At 52.3% G+C, this 17,130-nt stretch overlaps 1 protein-coding gene and 1 long non-coding RNA gene across 9 annotated transcripts in view; both read right to left on the bottom strand.

Moving 5' to 3' along the window:
• Nucleotides 1-1,284: 1,284 nt before the first annotated feature.
• On the bottom strand, nt 1,285-5,108 carry LOC308559917. The gene is made up of 3 exons (XR_013999217.1): nt 5,060-5,108; nt 2,599-2,712; nt 1,285-1,546 (listed from the first exon to the last, which is right to left on the bottom strand). It is a non-coding gene; the product is annotated as an uncharacterized lncRNA (long non-coding RNA).
• Nucleotides 5,109-6,437: 1,329 nt separating this feature from the next.
• TNS1 (tensin 1) overlaps nt 6,438-17,130 on the bottom strand; it is a 215,060-nt gene continuing 204,367 nt past the window's right edge. For all 8 annotated transcript variants that reach the window (XM_081143015.1, XM_081143016.1, XM_081143018.1 and 5 more), the window contains 6 exons: nt 16,534-16,611; nt 14,651-14,722; nt 14,227-14,395; nt 13,494-13,562; nt 13,032-13,064; nt 6,438-11,211 (listed from right to left, as the gene is read on the bottom strand). In XM_081143015.1, the coding sequence (XP_080999141.1) occupies nt 11,067-11,211; nt 13,032-13,064; nt 13,494-13,562; nt 14,227-14,395; nt 14,651-14,722; nt 16,534-16,611 (566 nt within the window). In that variant the 3' untranslated portion in view covers nt 6,438-11,066. The remainder of the gene's footprint in view (nt 11,212-13,031; nt 13,065-13,493; nt 13,563-14,226; nt 14,396-14,650; nt 14,723-16,533; nt 16,612-17,130) is intronic.

Raw genomic sequence — 17,130 nt, 5'->3', positions numbered from 1 at the left:
GGAACCTCCAAGAACATACTCAGATTGAAGGGGGAGGAACAAGGAGAGCAAAATAGAACTTCCAGAGCACTGGGTCTTCTAAAGGGCAATTGGAACTGTAAGAGACGCTCACCTGTCCTGCCAGCTTAACTGAGAGAGTGAACAGCAGGCCCACTGCAGGGGATGGACAGGTTGGCCCTGCAGACCAGGGAGTAAGAACATGGAACAGGTCTTACAGGGCTGCAAAAAGGCACCTAGAGATATCATCTGTCCCAAAGGCCATACTAGAGAAGGGGACAAGAGCGTTTGAGAGAGAAATTTTCTGGGCCAACCCTCCTGTGCCCAAATATCCTGGCTGCTTGTCCAGTGCCCCTTCCACTGAGCCATACCCTGGGCCCAGGGCCTCACCGGCTCCTGCCACCACTGGCCACCTGCAGGTCATTGAGGAGCTCTGGACCAGTTCCAATCCACCAGGAGGAGTGATTGATCATGGCAATGGAGGCCGCCAGGTCTCTGTCTTGCCACTCCCCTGGAGCTTTTAATAAACAACCTGCCTCTAAGTGCCAATTACTCTCAGATTCCAGCTCACTATTAACTGTGTCTCTCAGGATCTTGGAGGTTGGCTCAGCCAGCTGCCCACTATGACCTCTTCCAGGAGGCACAGCGAGTGCCTGCAGTGTCCCTTATGGCCACTGGAGGGAGCCATAGGCCCGTGCCTGCTCTGGGAAGCCATCCCTGGTGCCCACCTAAGGCTGGGGTGGAAAACTACAGATCACTGAACCCCAGCTTTGTTTGGGTTTCCAAAGTCCTGCCTGAGCTCTCTGCCCACTCACCATGACCCCACACCTAGGCCCTTCCTGTTCTCCAAGGTCCCTGCGAAGGGAGGCTCCCCTGGTCTCCATCTTCCATGAAGGACCCCTGTCAATAGGTGACTCTTGGGTGCAGACTGGGAAGCTGCCTGGGAAATAGAAAAAGAGCAGGGATGGGAAGTGAGGGCACAAAAAGACAGAAAAAGAGAAAGGGCAGCTGGTTAGGGAAAGGTGGAGGAGCTAGACAGGGGAGATGGGGAATCGCCTCCGCTGGGCTGCCCCCTGCAGGTCCCAAGCCCCCCTCCAGATGAGAGACAGGCACCCTCCTCGGCATCTGCTCCCTGCCTGCCTTGTTTACAGCCAACCAATCCAGTATCTGGGTTGCTAGAGGCTGGGCCAGCGCCGAGTGGGAAGTGGAGGAGAGGAAGCGCTGAGATGCAGTAAGGTAACACCTGGCACACACAAAGCCTAAGGCTGCCGCTCTCACCTGGTTTTCACCTCTCTTATCTCCAGCTGGGATACAGTTCGCCTGGTTTTAGTCCTCTGAAGGAGTGTCATTCAGAGAAGGCTTCTCCCTCCCCAGCTGACACCTGCTGATACTGCTGCAGGCAAGATTGGGGTTCGGGGTTCGGTGTCACAGGGCTTCTCCTGAGAGGCCACCCCAAGGGGGCTTCAGATTTCCAGGACAACTCTCTTTTCATGGTCTCTGCCTTCCCCATCCTGGTTTTATGCCGTGAAACCTAGGCCACTGTGACCTCCTGAAAACACAGGGCAAAGCTCGAGAAAAGAGGTTGAGGTGGGCAGCAGTCGGGGTTTTAAAGAGCTGTCCACACGTACTGTCTCTCCCGACGTCCTGTTCACTCATCCAGTCACCACCTCTACGGAGGTGCTGAGCCGCTTCCTCGGCCCCCTCCCACCACCCTACTGCCTGTCATCATTTCTCAAAGGAACAATCCAGGATGACCTCCCCATGGTCAAATTCAGCGGCTTTCTCCCAGAGCTCATTCAACTTGATTCTAAGGGGGAGGCTGGGCTGTTGACCAGCCATTTCCTCCTAGAAGCTGTCCCACCCCCTTGCCTGCTAAGACACCAGTCCCTCCAGGCTCTCCTCCTCCCTCTCTGAGCCGTGTCTTCTTCATAGGGCCCTCTTCCTCTTCACCCCTCCCCCCTGCACACCGATGTGCCCCTGGTCCCGTGACCCCCCTCCCCACAATGCCTTTAGACCAGGATGAATCTGAGTCCACAAAAGCATAATATTTCTGTGACTTCTGTTCTGTCACATAAACCTCTGCACTGTAGCAGAAACTTTAAGTTGTGTCCAGTACTTGGAGCTAAAGCCTTTACTTGAGAGAGAAATAAATTTCTATCACACTTAAGTGTTTGGTAATTTGGGGTTTCTGTTGTAGAAGCTGAACTAGTATTCTAAATAATAGAGACAAAGAGATCCTAAGTCCATTTCTGTAGCATTTTCCAGCTATCAGGTCTTGGGGAAACTACTTACTCTTTCTAAGCTTTAGTTTCCTTAGCTATTTCCTATGGTCATTTTATAAATAAATGAGATAACATTTAATAAGACACCTACTACAACATCTAACATATACTTGGAGTTCAACTGGTATTGAGACAGACAGCCCTGCCATCTTTGCAAAATGCCAACATGAGCCCATGGCCCCTTGACTAAGAACCTTCAAAAACTACTTCTCTTTCAACAAACAACAAACCTGTCACAGGACCAAAAGAGCCCTGCCTCACTCACCCACTCTCTCTGGCCCAACCTCCCACTCCCTGGGCGTCGCTTGGCTACACTGACCTTGCAGTTACCTCACTCCTTCCACAAACGTTGATAGGGGGCCTCTCACATGCCAGACACTGTGCTGGGGCTCCAGACGCAGGCCTTGGCCCTTGCTCTTAGGAACTCTGTAGTCTAGTAAGGGAGGGGAAAAAGACCAAATAAACAATACATGTAGCTAACATTTATTGAGCACTTGCTGTTTGCCAGGTGCTGCCCCAAGCCATTTTTACAGGTATAGACTCTCAGTTCCTACAACAGCCTCTGAGTTAGGTACGACTATTATCCCACGTTTATCAGGTGTGGAAACAGAAGGAGAGCAAAGTCAAGCAATGTGCCCAAGGTCACACAGCTGGTAAGATGGAGCCAAAATTTCAACCAGCTGATCTTACACCACAGCCTGTGCACCTAACCACTACTCTACCTGGCCTTCAAATGAGTGTCAAATTACAGCTGTAAAACATGCCACCCAGGGGAGGTCCTGCCCCTCCTGTCCCTGGGCCTTGACACATGCCATTTCCTCCGCCTATAACGCCTTTTCTCCCTCCTCTGCCTAATTCACTTCTGTTCACCCTTTGTACCCTAACATTTGGAAAGTGTCACTTCCTTAGGGACACCTTCTCTGCTCCCCCGCAACCCTCCAGGTCCATTTACAAACGTGCTACATGGCTTTCCTCCAGGGTACTCATCACATTGCAGTTACATATTTGCTAATTCTTTGTATGTCTTCCCCACTCTCCCTTAGACCTGGAGTGCTGCAAGAGAGACGAACACTCCAATATGGCTCAGTGCCTAGTCCAGCACTTGCACACAGTGGGTGCTCAGTACATATCTGGTAAATTAATTGATTGACTGACTGATTGACTTACCTCAAGGTAGCCCTGAGGTCTCCACCAGTTCTAAGACTCTATGGCTGTGAGGTTTTCTTCATCTCTCCCTGGTCGTCTCCTGCCTTCCTCGGGACCTCTGCCCCATATGGGTCCTGCTCCTAATGTCCCCAACCAGCTCAAGCTCCCTGAAGGAGGGGCCATGGTGCTGCCAGGTCAGAATCTGCTCATACAGGATGTGGGCCTGGGGGAGGACAGGGGGCTGGAGACCTCATAGACACCTCCTAGTTTCCCAGGACCTGACCCAAAAATGAGAGGTTTCCCAAGACCGACCCAGGAGTCAGGAGATGGAGCAGAGGCTGGGAGGAGGGGCGCAAACCCCGGACATCCTGTCTTGATGGCCAGAGATGATCTCTAAACCCCATAAAAGCTGGAGCCATGGAGGCGGCTGTACCACCATCCCCAAGCGCTGTGGTCTGGACTCAGGAGCCAGCGAGATCAATATCGTTCGGGAGGCTTTCAGCTCCAAGTCCTTTCTGTTGCCAAGTCTCCCCAGAGGCCTGAGGAAATGGTGCGGAGGAGGCAGGAGGCACAAGGAGAGGAAAGGGAGTGCATATTCCTTGAGGGCCGACAGCCCAGCAGTAGACCCAGGGCCATCCTGCGCGCTGCATGTTCTCCATCCTCACAGCAGCCTTCCAGGGTGGGTATTATCCCATTTCACAGATGAGGAAACTGGGGCCCAGAGAGGGAAAAAGCTCTCCCAAGATCCTAGCAAAGTCAGAGCCAAACCCAGCCGTGCCTGGCTCTGAGGTCGGCGCTCTCCAAGGCAGGTCACACTTGAGGAGAGTGATGTCCGGTAGGTCACAGGGCCCAGCCACATCTGCATTCTGGGCTCAGGAGGGAAAAGGGGGCTCTCCTAGGCTGTGCCTGAAGCCCACACCCAGGTTGGAGGCTAGGAAGGTCCTTCTGCAAGCCTTCTCCCCACCACCTGCAGGGACCGGGAATTCACTCCTTTCAAAGCATCCCTTTCCATAACCAGCAGCTCCTCTTGCCTCCCTACAGACTTCACCTGGTTGGCAGGTCTGGGGTGGGTGGTGGCAAAGGCTCTGCCTTTCTAATAAGGCCCCTGGTGATGCCAACACACAAACAAATGGAAAGGTCCCTTGGGTCTTCTGTATAATATGGTGTCGTGACCACTCTTCTCCTAACCCAAAGCCCTCTGCAGCAGCCACAGTCCATTTCCCCCTCGTCAAGGCACCAGGAGCACAACTGGCACCCACCCTGCCTCACTGTTTAGTCCCGTCAGAGCCAGGCTGGATCAGCCTAGCTCCCAGACTGTAGCCTGTCTATCTCATCTGTCTCTCTTCCCCTGCACGAGGCCCAGCCAAGGTATCCATGTCCCTCCACAGCTGGGTGGCATCAGAGGGTGACGTCCCCATCGCACACCAGGAGCTCTGTCCACTCCCCAGGCAGGCAGCCCAACTGCCCAGCTCCCGGAGGACCCTGTCTGACCAATGCCATCAGTTTTGTCTCCTGTCTGCCCATCACGCACCAGGGCCTTTCCTTCCCTCCTGAGGTGAACCCTGAGGGCAGAGGAGGAGGCATGAGCTGGTCAGCTTGCCTGGGCTCACAGCCTGGCTCTGCCGCTTACTTACCAGCTTTGTGATTCTGAGCAATCTCTGGGCCTCTTTGAACCTCGGTTTCTTTCTCTGTAAAATGAGGACAAGGACAGCCCTTATCTCACTTATCTCACTGGGTTTGTGTGCATGAGAAAGCACACAGACGTGCTCGGCAAAGTCTTGGCACTTAGCAGGCCTGCCAATGCCAGCTGTCACCAGTAGTGACAAGACCAGTTGTGCCCGTTAGAAGCAACGTGACCTCTCGCAGCCTCAGTTTCCTTATTTGTCACTTGGGTCTAATGCTACCTACCTCATGGGTTTATTGGGAAGTTGACACAACAATACCTAGCACATAGTAGGTCTGGAGTAGACGGTCCTCTTCCACCACATGCAGGAGCTGTGCTTGTCTTTGTATCCCTTCCAGTTCTCAGAGGACAGTCTGGGGACTGGGGGTCCCAGAGACCCTTTCAGGGGTTGTATGAGGTCAAAACTATTTTCTGAATAATACTAAGCTCTTATTTGTCTTTTTCACTCTCATTATCTCACGTGTCTAGTGTTTTCCAGAGGTACGTGTATGATATCACAACAAAGTGAGTGTGGAAGCCAATAGAAGAACTGGCTTTGAGAAATGCAAAACAGTGTTACTCTTTTCACCCAATTTTTTAGAAAATATCATTTCTCATAAAATTTCTATTTATGTTAACCTGTAGTGAGTTTAATATTGCTATGAAAGTGAATTGGTAAACATTTTTAAACGTTCTGTTTTCATTTATAACATGACAAATCTGGATAGAACCTATATGGAAAAAAGCTTTTTGGGGTCCTTGATAATTTTTGAGTGTACAGGAGACCCAAGACCAGTGTGAGAAGCTGCCCATGGTTGTCACTGTACTGGCCACATAGGGGTCTCAGCACACTTGTGCTCGGATCAGCCCTCCAGCCACCCTCCCAGCTGCACTGTAAGCTCGATGCTGGAATTAGAGCTCTCACGTGAGTATTTTCAATCTCCCAGGCACCCTGCACTGTGCTAGCATGCTCAGTAGGTACCACCCAGGGTGGCACTTGCCTGCAAACTGAGCTGACTCAGAGCCAGGGGATGGAGACAAGCTCCTGATTTTACCATTTGAGCCCCCGGGTCCACGTGCCTGGACTCTTGGTCACGTTTACCAATAAATTCCTTTTTTAATTTCGTAAGTCATTTAAGCTGTTTGTCTTCTAGCGGAAAGAGTCTGGATGAAGGAGTCACAATAATCAGAACCCAGATCTGGATGGTGGGAAACAGCTGGGAGGATCCAGGTGAGTGGTCCAGCAGAGGCATCCCTGGAGCCACCCAGCCAGAGCTGGGGTGAGGCTGCTCCTTGCCCACCGGAGACCTGGCAGACCCCTTTCCAAACAACACAGCTGGACAACAGCATGGTTTTTCTTTCACTTTATCATTTATAAAGCCATACAATGGATTGCAAAGAAACAAAGCCGCTGTACAGGAGCGGAACAGCCTCAGTGTACAACACATTCATATCCAGGGTAAGTAGCGTAATTGGGGTTTATACAAGGCGGCAGAGATTATAGGCACGAAGATACAAAATAGAAAGTATATTTCCATCTATATAAATACAATCAGGGGGCGAGAGGAAGGAGGATGGCAGGTTGTTCTGTTTCTCCTGCAGAGGGCCTGGGAGCAGGAATGGGGTGGGGCAGGAAGAAACTGCTTACATTTGTTTTGAGTGACATGTCAGAGGGAGGAGAGAAGTGAGGAAACAGCATGCAAACACGGATGCGCTCCTCGCACACACACACACCAAACACGGACGCAGGAGAGTCTCACACTGCTTAACACTGATTAGAAAACAAACTTGGGACATCCCTCTACAACTAGCTCGCTGCTGGGAAGAGTCCGGTGTGGGAAATAAACAGAGGTCCCCCTCCAACATTTCGGACATCTGAGCCCCACCTCATCACCCACACTGAGATTCCACCGGTCGGTGCCCTACAGGCCTCGCCTCCTGATTCCTTCCGCGCTGGATGATATTGAACTTGACATCCTCCTATTGCCCACCTCCTCCAACCCGACTCTAAGTTCCCTAGAGAGATGAGCAAAATACGCACACACATACACCCACACTTGCACGCACGCGCACACACGTCCTGTGTTACCACTGGCCTGGGGTCTCCAGTCTGCAGATTCCGGGGCCTGGACCTGGGTGAAGAGTGGCTCCAGGGCCCAGCCTCTGACTTTTCCAAGGACCCCGAGTGTGGGGGCATGTAGGGCCAGGAGGCCACCTTTGGTCTGGGCATTGGCCAACTTAATCTCCCCAGGTCCTGAAGCTAGGAAAAAAACAAAGGGAGAAGACCCAGGAGGCAGGGTGGTGGTCCCTGACCGGGGCATCGGTGCTGTTCCACCTACAGATTCCTCCATAGCCCTGGAGAGCATGAGGAGTCTGCCCAACCTCTGCTCATGCCCGTCAGAGGAAGGCAGCGAACTCCCTATTCATCTCCCTCCTGGGGGTCCCTTCAGGGAAGGGTCCACCTGTCCAGCCAGCTGCCTTCTCTTATGGTTACACAACCACCAAGCCTATCACCCTGTCCTGTCAGTTCAGACACACCCAGGGACTCCCCAGAACCCAGTGCAGAGGAATCCTGGCCGTCCACAAGCTTTTGGAGCAGCTGCAGGAAAGGTTTCCATGAGCACCGGGATCAAAGGCCTTTCCAAACCTAGGACATAACGTGTTTGTCCTCAAACACCTGGCTAGATAAGGGAGCCAGAACACCGTGATCTCAGGGTAGGGGATTCCAGTCACCCCTGGAGGCTGATCAGACAGCTCACTTCCTCCCGATTTCCCCTCTGGGTCACCTTCCCACTGTTTCCGTGCCCAGCTTCCCCTCTAGTTCCACCTTGGAAGAGCCACGCGGCCGGCCATCCCTGGGCCTGTCTCCCTGCTGTGCTGGAAGGCCTGCCTCAGAGGCCTGGCTGGACAGCCAAAAGCAAGCTGGGCCTGGGGCCCGGGCTGAGCCTGCCTAGGGCTGTGTTGCTGACTCACAAGTTGACCGTGTGGCTCCCAGGCCCCTCCCCACCCCCACCCCCAGCTTATTTTCAAGACCAGACAGCACTCTCCTGGCTGACAAACAGATTCAACACTAAACAACAGCGAGTATGTTGAGGGAGGGGGAGGAGAGAAAAATGATAAACATTTACGCGATAATAATAATTATTAAAAGTGCTTTCTTTTAAAGGACATCTTTGGCAAGAATATACTGCAGTGCTGCTGCTGCTGTGTGTGTGTGTGCGTGTGTGTGCACACGCGTGCGCATGGGTGCACCAGCCTACCCTGTGAGACAGGAGGACTACAGTGTCTTCCCAACCAGTGTCTGATCCAGAAGGGGGGGCCACTGTGGAGACTGAGGTGCCTTCCCCATCATTCTTCTGGAAAGGCCAAACTCTAGGAGACTGACTCCCTCCACAGTGATACCAGAGCAAGCAGATCAGCTTCCCAGCACCCCCTAGGTCCTGCTTGAGGAATCACATTCACCTGGGCCTGAGTGGTGGGCTGGCCACGCCGGGCAGCAGGCTGTGGTGGGCGGTGGGCAAGCATATGAGATGGCTGACCCCCCAGCCCGGGTCTGCCCAAGGGCCTGACACTCCGCCCGGCCTCAGTGTGGAGAGGAATCCAGACCAGGAGGAGAGAGTCCCAGGCTGTCCAGTGGGAGGTTAAGATATTTACAGAGGAAGGGGGTGGGATCTCTCCTATCTGGGAAGAGAGAGGGATAAGTAGGGAACGAGGAGAGGGAAATCCCAGCCTCTGGCTTGAAAGCCTCAGAAGGAAGAGCACTTTGGAAGAACCTTAGTCACCAAGCACAAGGTTTCAATCTTTGGGAAGCTGAGGACTGTTCCCCGCCTTCTTTAGACACTCTCCAACTCCCTGAAATAGTATGTCCACACAGATACAGCTTCTTGGAGGAGAAAAATACAGGAGACGCACACCTTACCCATGCCCACCACCCTTACCCATGGCCTCTGCTGGCTCACACTCGCTCGAGCCCTGGTGAATGGGCTCATCTCGGGGCCTGATGGCCAAGGCCTGGGCTCACCAGAAAATAGGGGGCCAATGAAGATGGAACACATGCACCCCTCCCTGCTGAGCCCCAGACAAAGTCTAGGGAAGGCCAAGGCCAGGGCAAGGAGACCCCTGATTGCTCCAAGGATAATGGCCCCTACATTTCAGGCTCCACTTATACAGGCGAAGAGGGATGGGAATTGGTTTATGCCCAGGGAGGCAATAGAGCAACATGGGAAAACAATAAATACTTCTTGTCAATTTACCTACTCTTTTTTTTAACCTTTTCTTATATTTTATTAGCTTACAGATTCTGTCAGTATGTCTCACATATATATTATATATATTTATATATCAATACAATGCCTCTCTCTAGGAGACCCCAGAGGCTTAGAAGCCCCTCAAGAATGGAGTCCTGGTGAAGTTTCCATTCCAGCTGAGAGTCCTTGGGTGGAGGTTGGGGGGTTCCCAATTGCCCAGATGGACTCTAGGCCCTTTTGGCCTAAATGTGTGCCTTCTGCCCTCTGCTCATGAGCAGCTTGTCTCTGCTGGGGAAACCGAGGCAGAGGGGGAACAGCAAGGCTTTGGTATTGTACATAGGCCATGTGGTATGCAGGCAGCAGCCCAAGAGCTCTGCTCAGTCACCCTGGACAGCCCAGCAGAAGTCAGACCCCAAGTCCTTGCCAAGGGGAGGAGAGGATTATAGGCAATTCCCCTGGGCCTTGCTGAGCAGGGCTCTTGGAAGCAGGTTCCCCAGGATGATCCCAACATGGGGACCCTGCAGGACAGAACAGGGCTGGGCAGATCAGGAAGGCTCAATCTCCAGCACCCAAAAAGATATCATGCAGATAAGCCGGTCTGAGATAAGGCTGGTGTGAGCATGAAACCCAAGAATGGGTTGAGGGCTGGGAGCTGGTGGGAGCAGCCTGCCCACCTCACTGCTGGGCCACACAACTTGGGTAAGATGCCTGGAGGTCAACAGCCTTTGTGGCTGATGGATCTCTTCCCCAAGGCTATGGAAACACATGTCTTCATCTCTTGCAACCAATGGTCCTGCCTCCTGGTCAAGGCCAAACAAGGGTAATGCTTCAGGGTGGCCGGCCCCACTCCTGCTGGGGTCTTGGTCAAGAAGAGGGGGCTGGCAGCACTCAGAGCCACCAGAGTGCAGGTACAGGGACCAAGGCAGAGTCTCTTACCCATATTCCTCGGTGCTCCTGGGGAAGAAGGCCAATGTCCCCTTCCTGATGCTGAGTCACCCCAACTCTGACCGTCTTTGGACAGTATGCACGTGTGTGCAAACACGTGGAACATGGACAAGCACACCTGTTCATAATTCTAGCTGAGGCAAATATAAATCAGAGTGTGATGATGTGGCCTCTGCTCACAAGCAGTCTGTCTCTGCTGGGGAAACATATACACGCCCCACACACACCCACGCAAACTATACATCAGAGGCAGAGCACAGAGACCTTAGGTGCCTCGGGTCTGAGATACTTTCAAAAGCAAAAGTTCTGCCACATGATATCCCAGGCTGGCTCTTTTTGGTTTGACAATGTACCCTAGGGGTGGCCAGAAAAAGATTCTCTTGACTTGATTTCTCCTTGCAAAGCAGTTGGGCTAGGGAGACACTTTTCCATTTCCCCCCAAAATATGGATCCCCAAAGAGGTCAGTTTTGCCTCCTTCGAGGAGCCCCATCCTCTGGGAGGGCGCGAGGGGTTAGGTGGACCTGGTTAGTTTGGGAGGCGTTGGGGGCTCGCAGGGCCCATCTACCCAAGAAAATCCGCGTTACCCTCTTCCAGCCTTTTCTTTCCGCCTCTCCCCCTCCCCCTCCCCTCTGCAATGCACCTTCCTCTCCCCATGTTGCACTTTCTTCTCTCCTTCTCCAAAATTGGCCCCAAGTCCTCCTCCTGGATTAAAGGTGGTCAGGATTCACGGGTGCCCTCCCCACATGCCCCATCCCCACTGCCCTGGCCCAGGGCATGGGGTGAGTTCATCTCTTCTGGCCGGCACTCAGCATGACCTTGGAGACGAAGTTGACAATGGCAGAGGCAGGCTGGTTGGGATCAAGCTCAGCAAAGAGGTGGCAGGCGTTGTCCGTGGTGCTGCCCTGCTTCCGGGCCACAAAGCCGAAGAGCCTGCAGGGGCAGGAGAGGGGTGACAGGTGTGAAGGTAGGGAAGGAGGGGCCCCGGGCCTTGGAGAGCCACCCACGTGAGCAAGTATATCTTCAGGCCACCCTCCCTACCCCACCTCTCCGCATCTCCCAAGCATAGAGATTGGGGGGCGGGGAGAACATAAGAAAGAATCCTCTCTCTCTTCCACTGACAAGAAAGTCAAATGACACTGGAGAGGGGAGGCGGAGCTGCAGGCAAATGACAAGACTGGACAGTGAGAGGTGGAAAAGAGACCAAAAATAAAATGGGGACATTCCTAGCAGAGCTTCTCTCAGTCCATCTCAGCCCCACCCTTATCCAACTGTTCTTACGCAGGACACATGAGCAAATGACCAGAATGCCGCCTGTCAGTCAAAGGGCTGGATCTCCTCAGACACCAGGAGAAGGTCAGGGAGACAAAAGGACAAGGGCCACTGCCCTCCCCCCACCACACACACATATTTCTCTTGGGTTCCAGAGAATGGGAGGGGGAGGGAGACCCCACACCTGTTCCCCCAACCCCCACTCCCTGCACCAAGGCTGGAGTGAACTGGCATTCTCAGTGCAAAACAGAGTTAAAAATATGAGAGCAGAGAACAGAATGTGAGCTCAGGTCCCCTCCCAGCCAGCATGTTGCTAATTAGAGTGAGATGGGGAAATCAGGACAGCTGGAGATTCCGACGGAAACCCCTCTCCCTAGGACTGGACCACGACAGCTAAAATTAGAAAGTTGGGTCCTGCTTGCAACCCTGTGCACGCATGTGTGTACACACACGCTGGGCTTCCTTCAACTGTTGCAGGGACTAGAAACCAGAGGTCTGGGACAATGGTCTAAGTCGTGGGAAAGCCTGGGTCCATGGCCAGCCCCCAAATCCCCTTTCCATGCTTACTGGGCTCCTTGGTGTGGTGGAGGGCGCTCAGGGCACCAGGAGGGAGCGGCTCTGAGCTGAGGGCATGATGGCACACCACCTCGGGCTGCCAGGTTCTCCCATGGTGGAGAGTCTGCCAACCTCGTGGCCTAACACCACCTGCCTCCCTCTCCTGATATTTATTTCAGCTCCAAGGCTTCCAGGGCCAGTTCAACAATAGCCAATTCCTTTCTCAGCTTAGGGAAATGGATTGAGGCTAGAAACCTCAGCCCCAAGGGCAGGGAGGAGCGCTTTCAAGGACCTGAGAGCTACAGTCTCCTTAAATTCAGGGCTTCAGACAGCTCATGTGCCTCACCCTAGTCCTGGCCCTCAGTGGGCTTCCTGGGCTTGGGCCCTGCCCAGTCAGGCCAGGTCAGCAGGAAGCTCAGCACAAAACTCTGCTCTTGAATGTGGAGAATGACTTTCTGGCCTGAGACCAGCCCACTTCTGTCCCTGACCTCTCAGGGCCCAGTCATCAGTGAACAGGAGTTTCTTCCAACATGAAGCTCTGGCTTCCTGGTTGGTGGCAAGGAGAAGGCGGAGGCAAATGTCTGACAAGCTTGGAAAAGGCTGGACACCTGGGTCCTCCTTTCAGCTGGGCTGTTGACTCTTCCTGTGATCTGGGGCACATTGAGATCCCATCCCACACAGCTCCTCTGGACACACAGCCTCACTGCTCATCATGCTAAGTGCTGGTCAGTTTCCCTCATTCTTGACCAAGGTGGCCTCACTGCAGCTCCTCCTCACTCTCCTCCCTGCCTCGTCCACTCATTTCTACCTTAGACAAATATTTATCAGCCTTTCCCATGCAGTAGACACAAATCTGTCCCTGTTCCCTCCCAACTCCAAAGAGCACAGAGACCAGCCAGCGGGGGTGGGGAAGAAGCCACACTTACTTAGCAGGGGCACCTCCCTCGGTCTTCATCCACCTGCAGAGAGAGCACAGCGTAAACCACTACACCTTCTCCCTGGAGCTCAGCCCTGTGCACACCCGGACCTTCTGGGGGAGGGCAGAGGAGCCCTGTTTCGGTTAGGGGGCATTCAGATAAAGAGAACTGCAGCCTGCCTCCCAAGGGGCTTTCCTCAGTGTGGAGAGGAGAAGCAGGTTCAGGGCCAGGGACATGACAGAGGGGGTGAAAGAGGGCATTTGAGTCCCCGGGAGGGTCTCCAAATTTGTTGTGGGAAGACTCAAAAAGATGCCTCACACAATTACTCCCACTCTCACAGACACAGACAGGTCTTCAAGCTGAACCAAAAATATACACACAAACACATACACACACATGCACGTACACACGCGCGCACAGACTTCAGCATTGTAGAGCCACTGGGAAGGAAGGTGTCTACAAGAGACTCACTTTCTCTCCTGTGGATCCAGGTCACAGAAGGTGACGGTGTTGAGAGGGTAGTGTCGTCTGAAGAAGAGCCTGTGGCACAGACATCAGATAAACAGAATGAGTACTGAAGTGACAGGTCAAGCCGCCTTCCCATCATCTGTGGCTGTTGCAGGTCAGCACAGCCTCTCCCTTATGACCAAGACAGCCTGGGCTGCTCATACTGGGGACATAAGCAATGCACGGGGACAGAGAGTCATAGGAACACTTCTCAAATGCTAAAGGTTAGGAAAGGAAACTGGCATTGAGGAGTGAGAAATAGGGGGACCCTGGAGGAGGAAGGAAGAGAGGGAACATGTTAGAGAGAGAATGAGAGGAAGGACTCTGCTCTAGAAAGGAGGTACTTTTATCAGTTGCATTGCAGCTGTGTACCCATTGCAAGCATATTTGTAGAGAGATGGAAAAATGGGTGGATGGATGGGTGGGTAGATAGGTAGAGACATACATGGATGAAAGAATAAATGGGGAAGTATACTTGGGGATGAATGGATGCAGAGATGGGTGAATCAACTGGTGAGTGGGTGAGCAAAAGGATGGAGGGACTGATGGGCGGGTGGGTGGGTAGCCGGCTGGATGGAGGATGGGTGGGAGATAGATGGGCACAAGGGATGAATCAATTGTAGGTGGGTGGATGAACGGAAGGCTAGATGGGTCACAGGAGGAAAGCACAACACAGAAGTGGGCAGAAGAGTCTTACTTTCTCTGGTTGTCAGTCAGTGTAATTCCCTGGGCAGAAACTTTGAAGTGAACAATAGTGGCAGCTGGTGTGGGGTCAGCAGCCAGTGTCTCAGAAGTGGCTTTGGAGATGGCCTGTGGCCCAGTGAGTGACTCCATGTCCACAGAGTTGACGAAGAGCACGTTGCAGGCTGAAAGAAACCCACCCAAAGAGAGGTCATGGGGGCTGGAGTGGGTGGGGCGATCCCCAGGTCCTCTCTTCAGGAAGCAGGGAGCAGAAAAATTCCAGGCCAACCTCAGGCCAAGGCACTTGCACCCAGAAATGTGGTGTGCCCACCCAGAGACATTTGGGTCGGGGAGCAATGTCCAGCCTGCACCTGCAGGAGGGGACAGGGCAGAGAGGAGGAAAGGCCTGGGCAGGGATCTGGTCTGGAGTGACCACTCACCTGCCCCTTGCTTCAGCAGGTCGGTGGTTGAGTTGGCAGGGCGCGAGCTATCTTTCGAGTCATCTGTGGGGTCTGAGACAAAAATTTAATCCAGCTAGTAATTAAAACTCCAGATCTGGAACGAAGCCTGAGTCTGGCTGGGTCTAAGGCGAGCTCTGCAAATATTTTGTGCAATGGATACTGCTTTTCATAGCAGGCCCTGGCAGTGGGTATATGCATGTCCAGTTGGAATGGTCAATAATTGCTCACCGGTTGAGGGCTCTAGAGTCCAACAGAGCTGGGTTCAGACCCTCAGCCCAGCATGCGCTAAGTATCTACAAAACGGAAATGCTGGTGACAGAAGCGTTTCACTGGGTTTTGAGATGCTCCATGTACAGTGCTAGCCCACTGCTTGGCATGAAGCATACCTTTACGTGGAGTTGGTGGTGTGGTTCTTTTGTGTTGATGTCTGCGTAGATCAATAAATGCCCTCATTCATTAAACCCTTCATACAGCACAATTATAATTTCAATATTAAAAAGAATTGAGTACTGTTTACACCAGCATGTTTCAGACTTTAGTATGTAGACTTGTTAAAACACAGATCGCTGGGCCCCACCCCCGAGATCCCGATTAGGTGGGGCTTAAGAATAGTTCCATTTTTAACAAGTCCCCAGGGGAGCTGATGCTGCTGGCCTGAGTGTCATGCTTTGAGAACTGCTAGTTTATACAATGTAAATATCTGTTTTATCATTGCTGAATTACTTTGGTAAATTCTATAGAAATCTCATTTAATTAGTGTCTAAATTGTATGGTTAATAATGCTATTTAAGTTGTATTTGAACTTTTAAGCTAATAATGGTGGTAAATTATGATTAATAATTCAATGAATCGAATTGGATACATAGAGACTATCAAATAATACACGAGATTTTCTGTGTAGGCTAAAACCTCAGGAGCTCCAAGAGAGAGGAGAAAGCCCCAGGGGCACTTCTGAATATCCTATTATTGAACAGAGGGGATAGGGAGAAGGCACCTCAGCCTCCAGTCTGGACCTCAAGTTCAGGGCCAAGCGTATTCCCCTCATGTGGGTGCTGTGTACTTGGGGGCTGGAGACCAGAAGCCTGTGATATAATAGAAGCTATACTGTGAAGAGTGTTGGGTCCATCTGCCATCTCCAAGGCTGGGACACCTCTCTGAGAGAAGCTGAAATCTCCTTTGCTGGCCTAGTGTCTCATTCAGATTCTCATCCTCTATGTACTGAGGCTCTTCAGTTCCATGCAAACTTCCCACAACAAAAGAGGGCTTGCTTTTCCCTATCAGCTCAGTGTCGCCTCAGTCAGGGAACATCCTGTGAGTCACTCACACTAGAAACTCCAGGGACCTCTGACCATCCCCTTTCCTTCCGATGCCACACAGAGCTCAACCGCCTCTCTTCTAAGAGATCTCTCCAGTCTGTTGTCTCCTCTCCATTCAGACCAACCTCCCACCCTGGATGCCCCCTTGACCTAAATCTGCTTTCCCTCCCCCTCCCTTCAGCCCTTCCCATTGATGCCCATCTCATCCTCTGGACAAGGTCCTCCCCATGACTGTCTCCTATTTCATGTGCCTCTTCTGGGATGAGGCTTATTCTGAGAATTCAATCTGAATTTCTTTAAGCCTCCAGAGAATTTTCCAGAACAATCTGGCAAGTCAATTATGTATGTTCTTGGAGTTAAGCTTTTTAATAAACTTTTCCTTGTTTTTTTAATTAAAAAAAGAGAGTGGTTTCAAGTTTCCCCAGATTGGCAAAATGATCCAAGTCCTCCAACCCTGGCCCAAGTTCTGGAGCTCTGGCAGGGCCCAGACACGAAGGAGGCCAATTCAAGGGTGTGCTTAGAGACAGAGGAGTGTCGGGTTCCTACCTCGGTTTGGAATGACCAGCTTGCAGGGCAGAGCCAGTGGGATGATGGAGTGTTGGTAGACCAGGGCAGAGAGAGATCCTGCAGGAAGGGAGACAGCATATCAGGGGCAGCTTTGCAGGAAGTGGGCCAGGACACTGAGGAAGCCCACCCACTGCACCTACTAGCCACAATCTTCAGCTTCTCTATTACTCTCCCTCATCCCACTAACAAAACTGAAAATCCACTCCCTCTGTGTTAGCAAGACCCAAGGGAGAAGGCTCCAAAGGCTCACCCTAGCCGTCATAGGTGACGCTTTCCTTTATAGAAAGTTGCTCCCAACATCTCTCCCAAGCCCCTCCCACTGCCGGGACCCCTCTCAAGACACTGCAGCAGAAGACTCAGGGAATCGTGGGATCAAATCCCAGCTCAGTCACTTACTAGTATGTGTTCTTGGGTAAGTCTAGCTTCTATGAGCCTCCATGTCCTCATACATAAAATGGGACAATGGGACCTACCATGCAGAATTTCCCTGAGACCAGAAGTAAGATAAGGGACCTAGACAGTGACTTTCACATAGTAGGTGGTCAAAACAGAAGCTGTTGTTATAGCTGTTATCAA

The sequence above is a fragment of the Miniopterus schreibersii genome (assembly GCF_964146895.1).
Source record: "Miniopterus schreibersii genome assembly, chromosome: 7".
Taxonomy (NCBI): Eukaryota; Metazoa; Chordata; class Mammalia; order Chiroptera; family Miniopteridae; genus Miniopterus; species Miniopterus schreibersii.
This window is presented reverse-complemented; position numbering and strand designations above follow the sequence as displayed.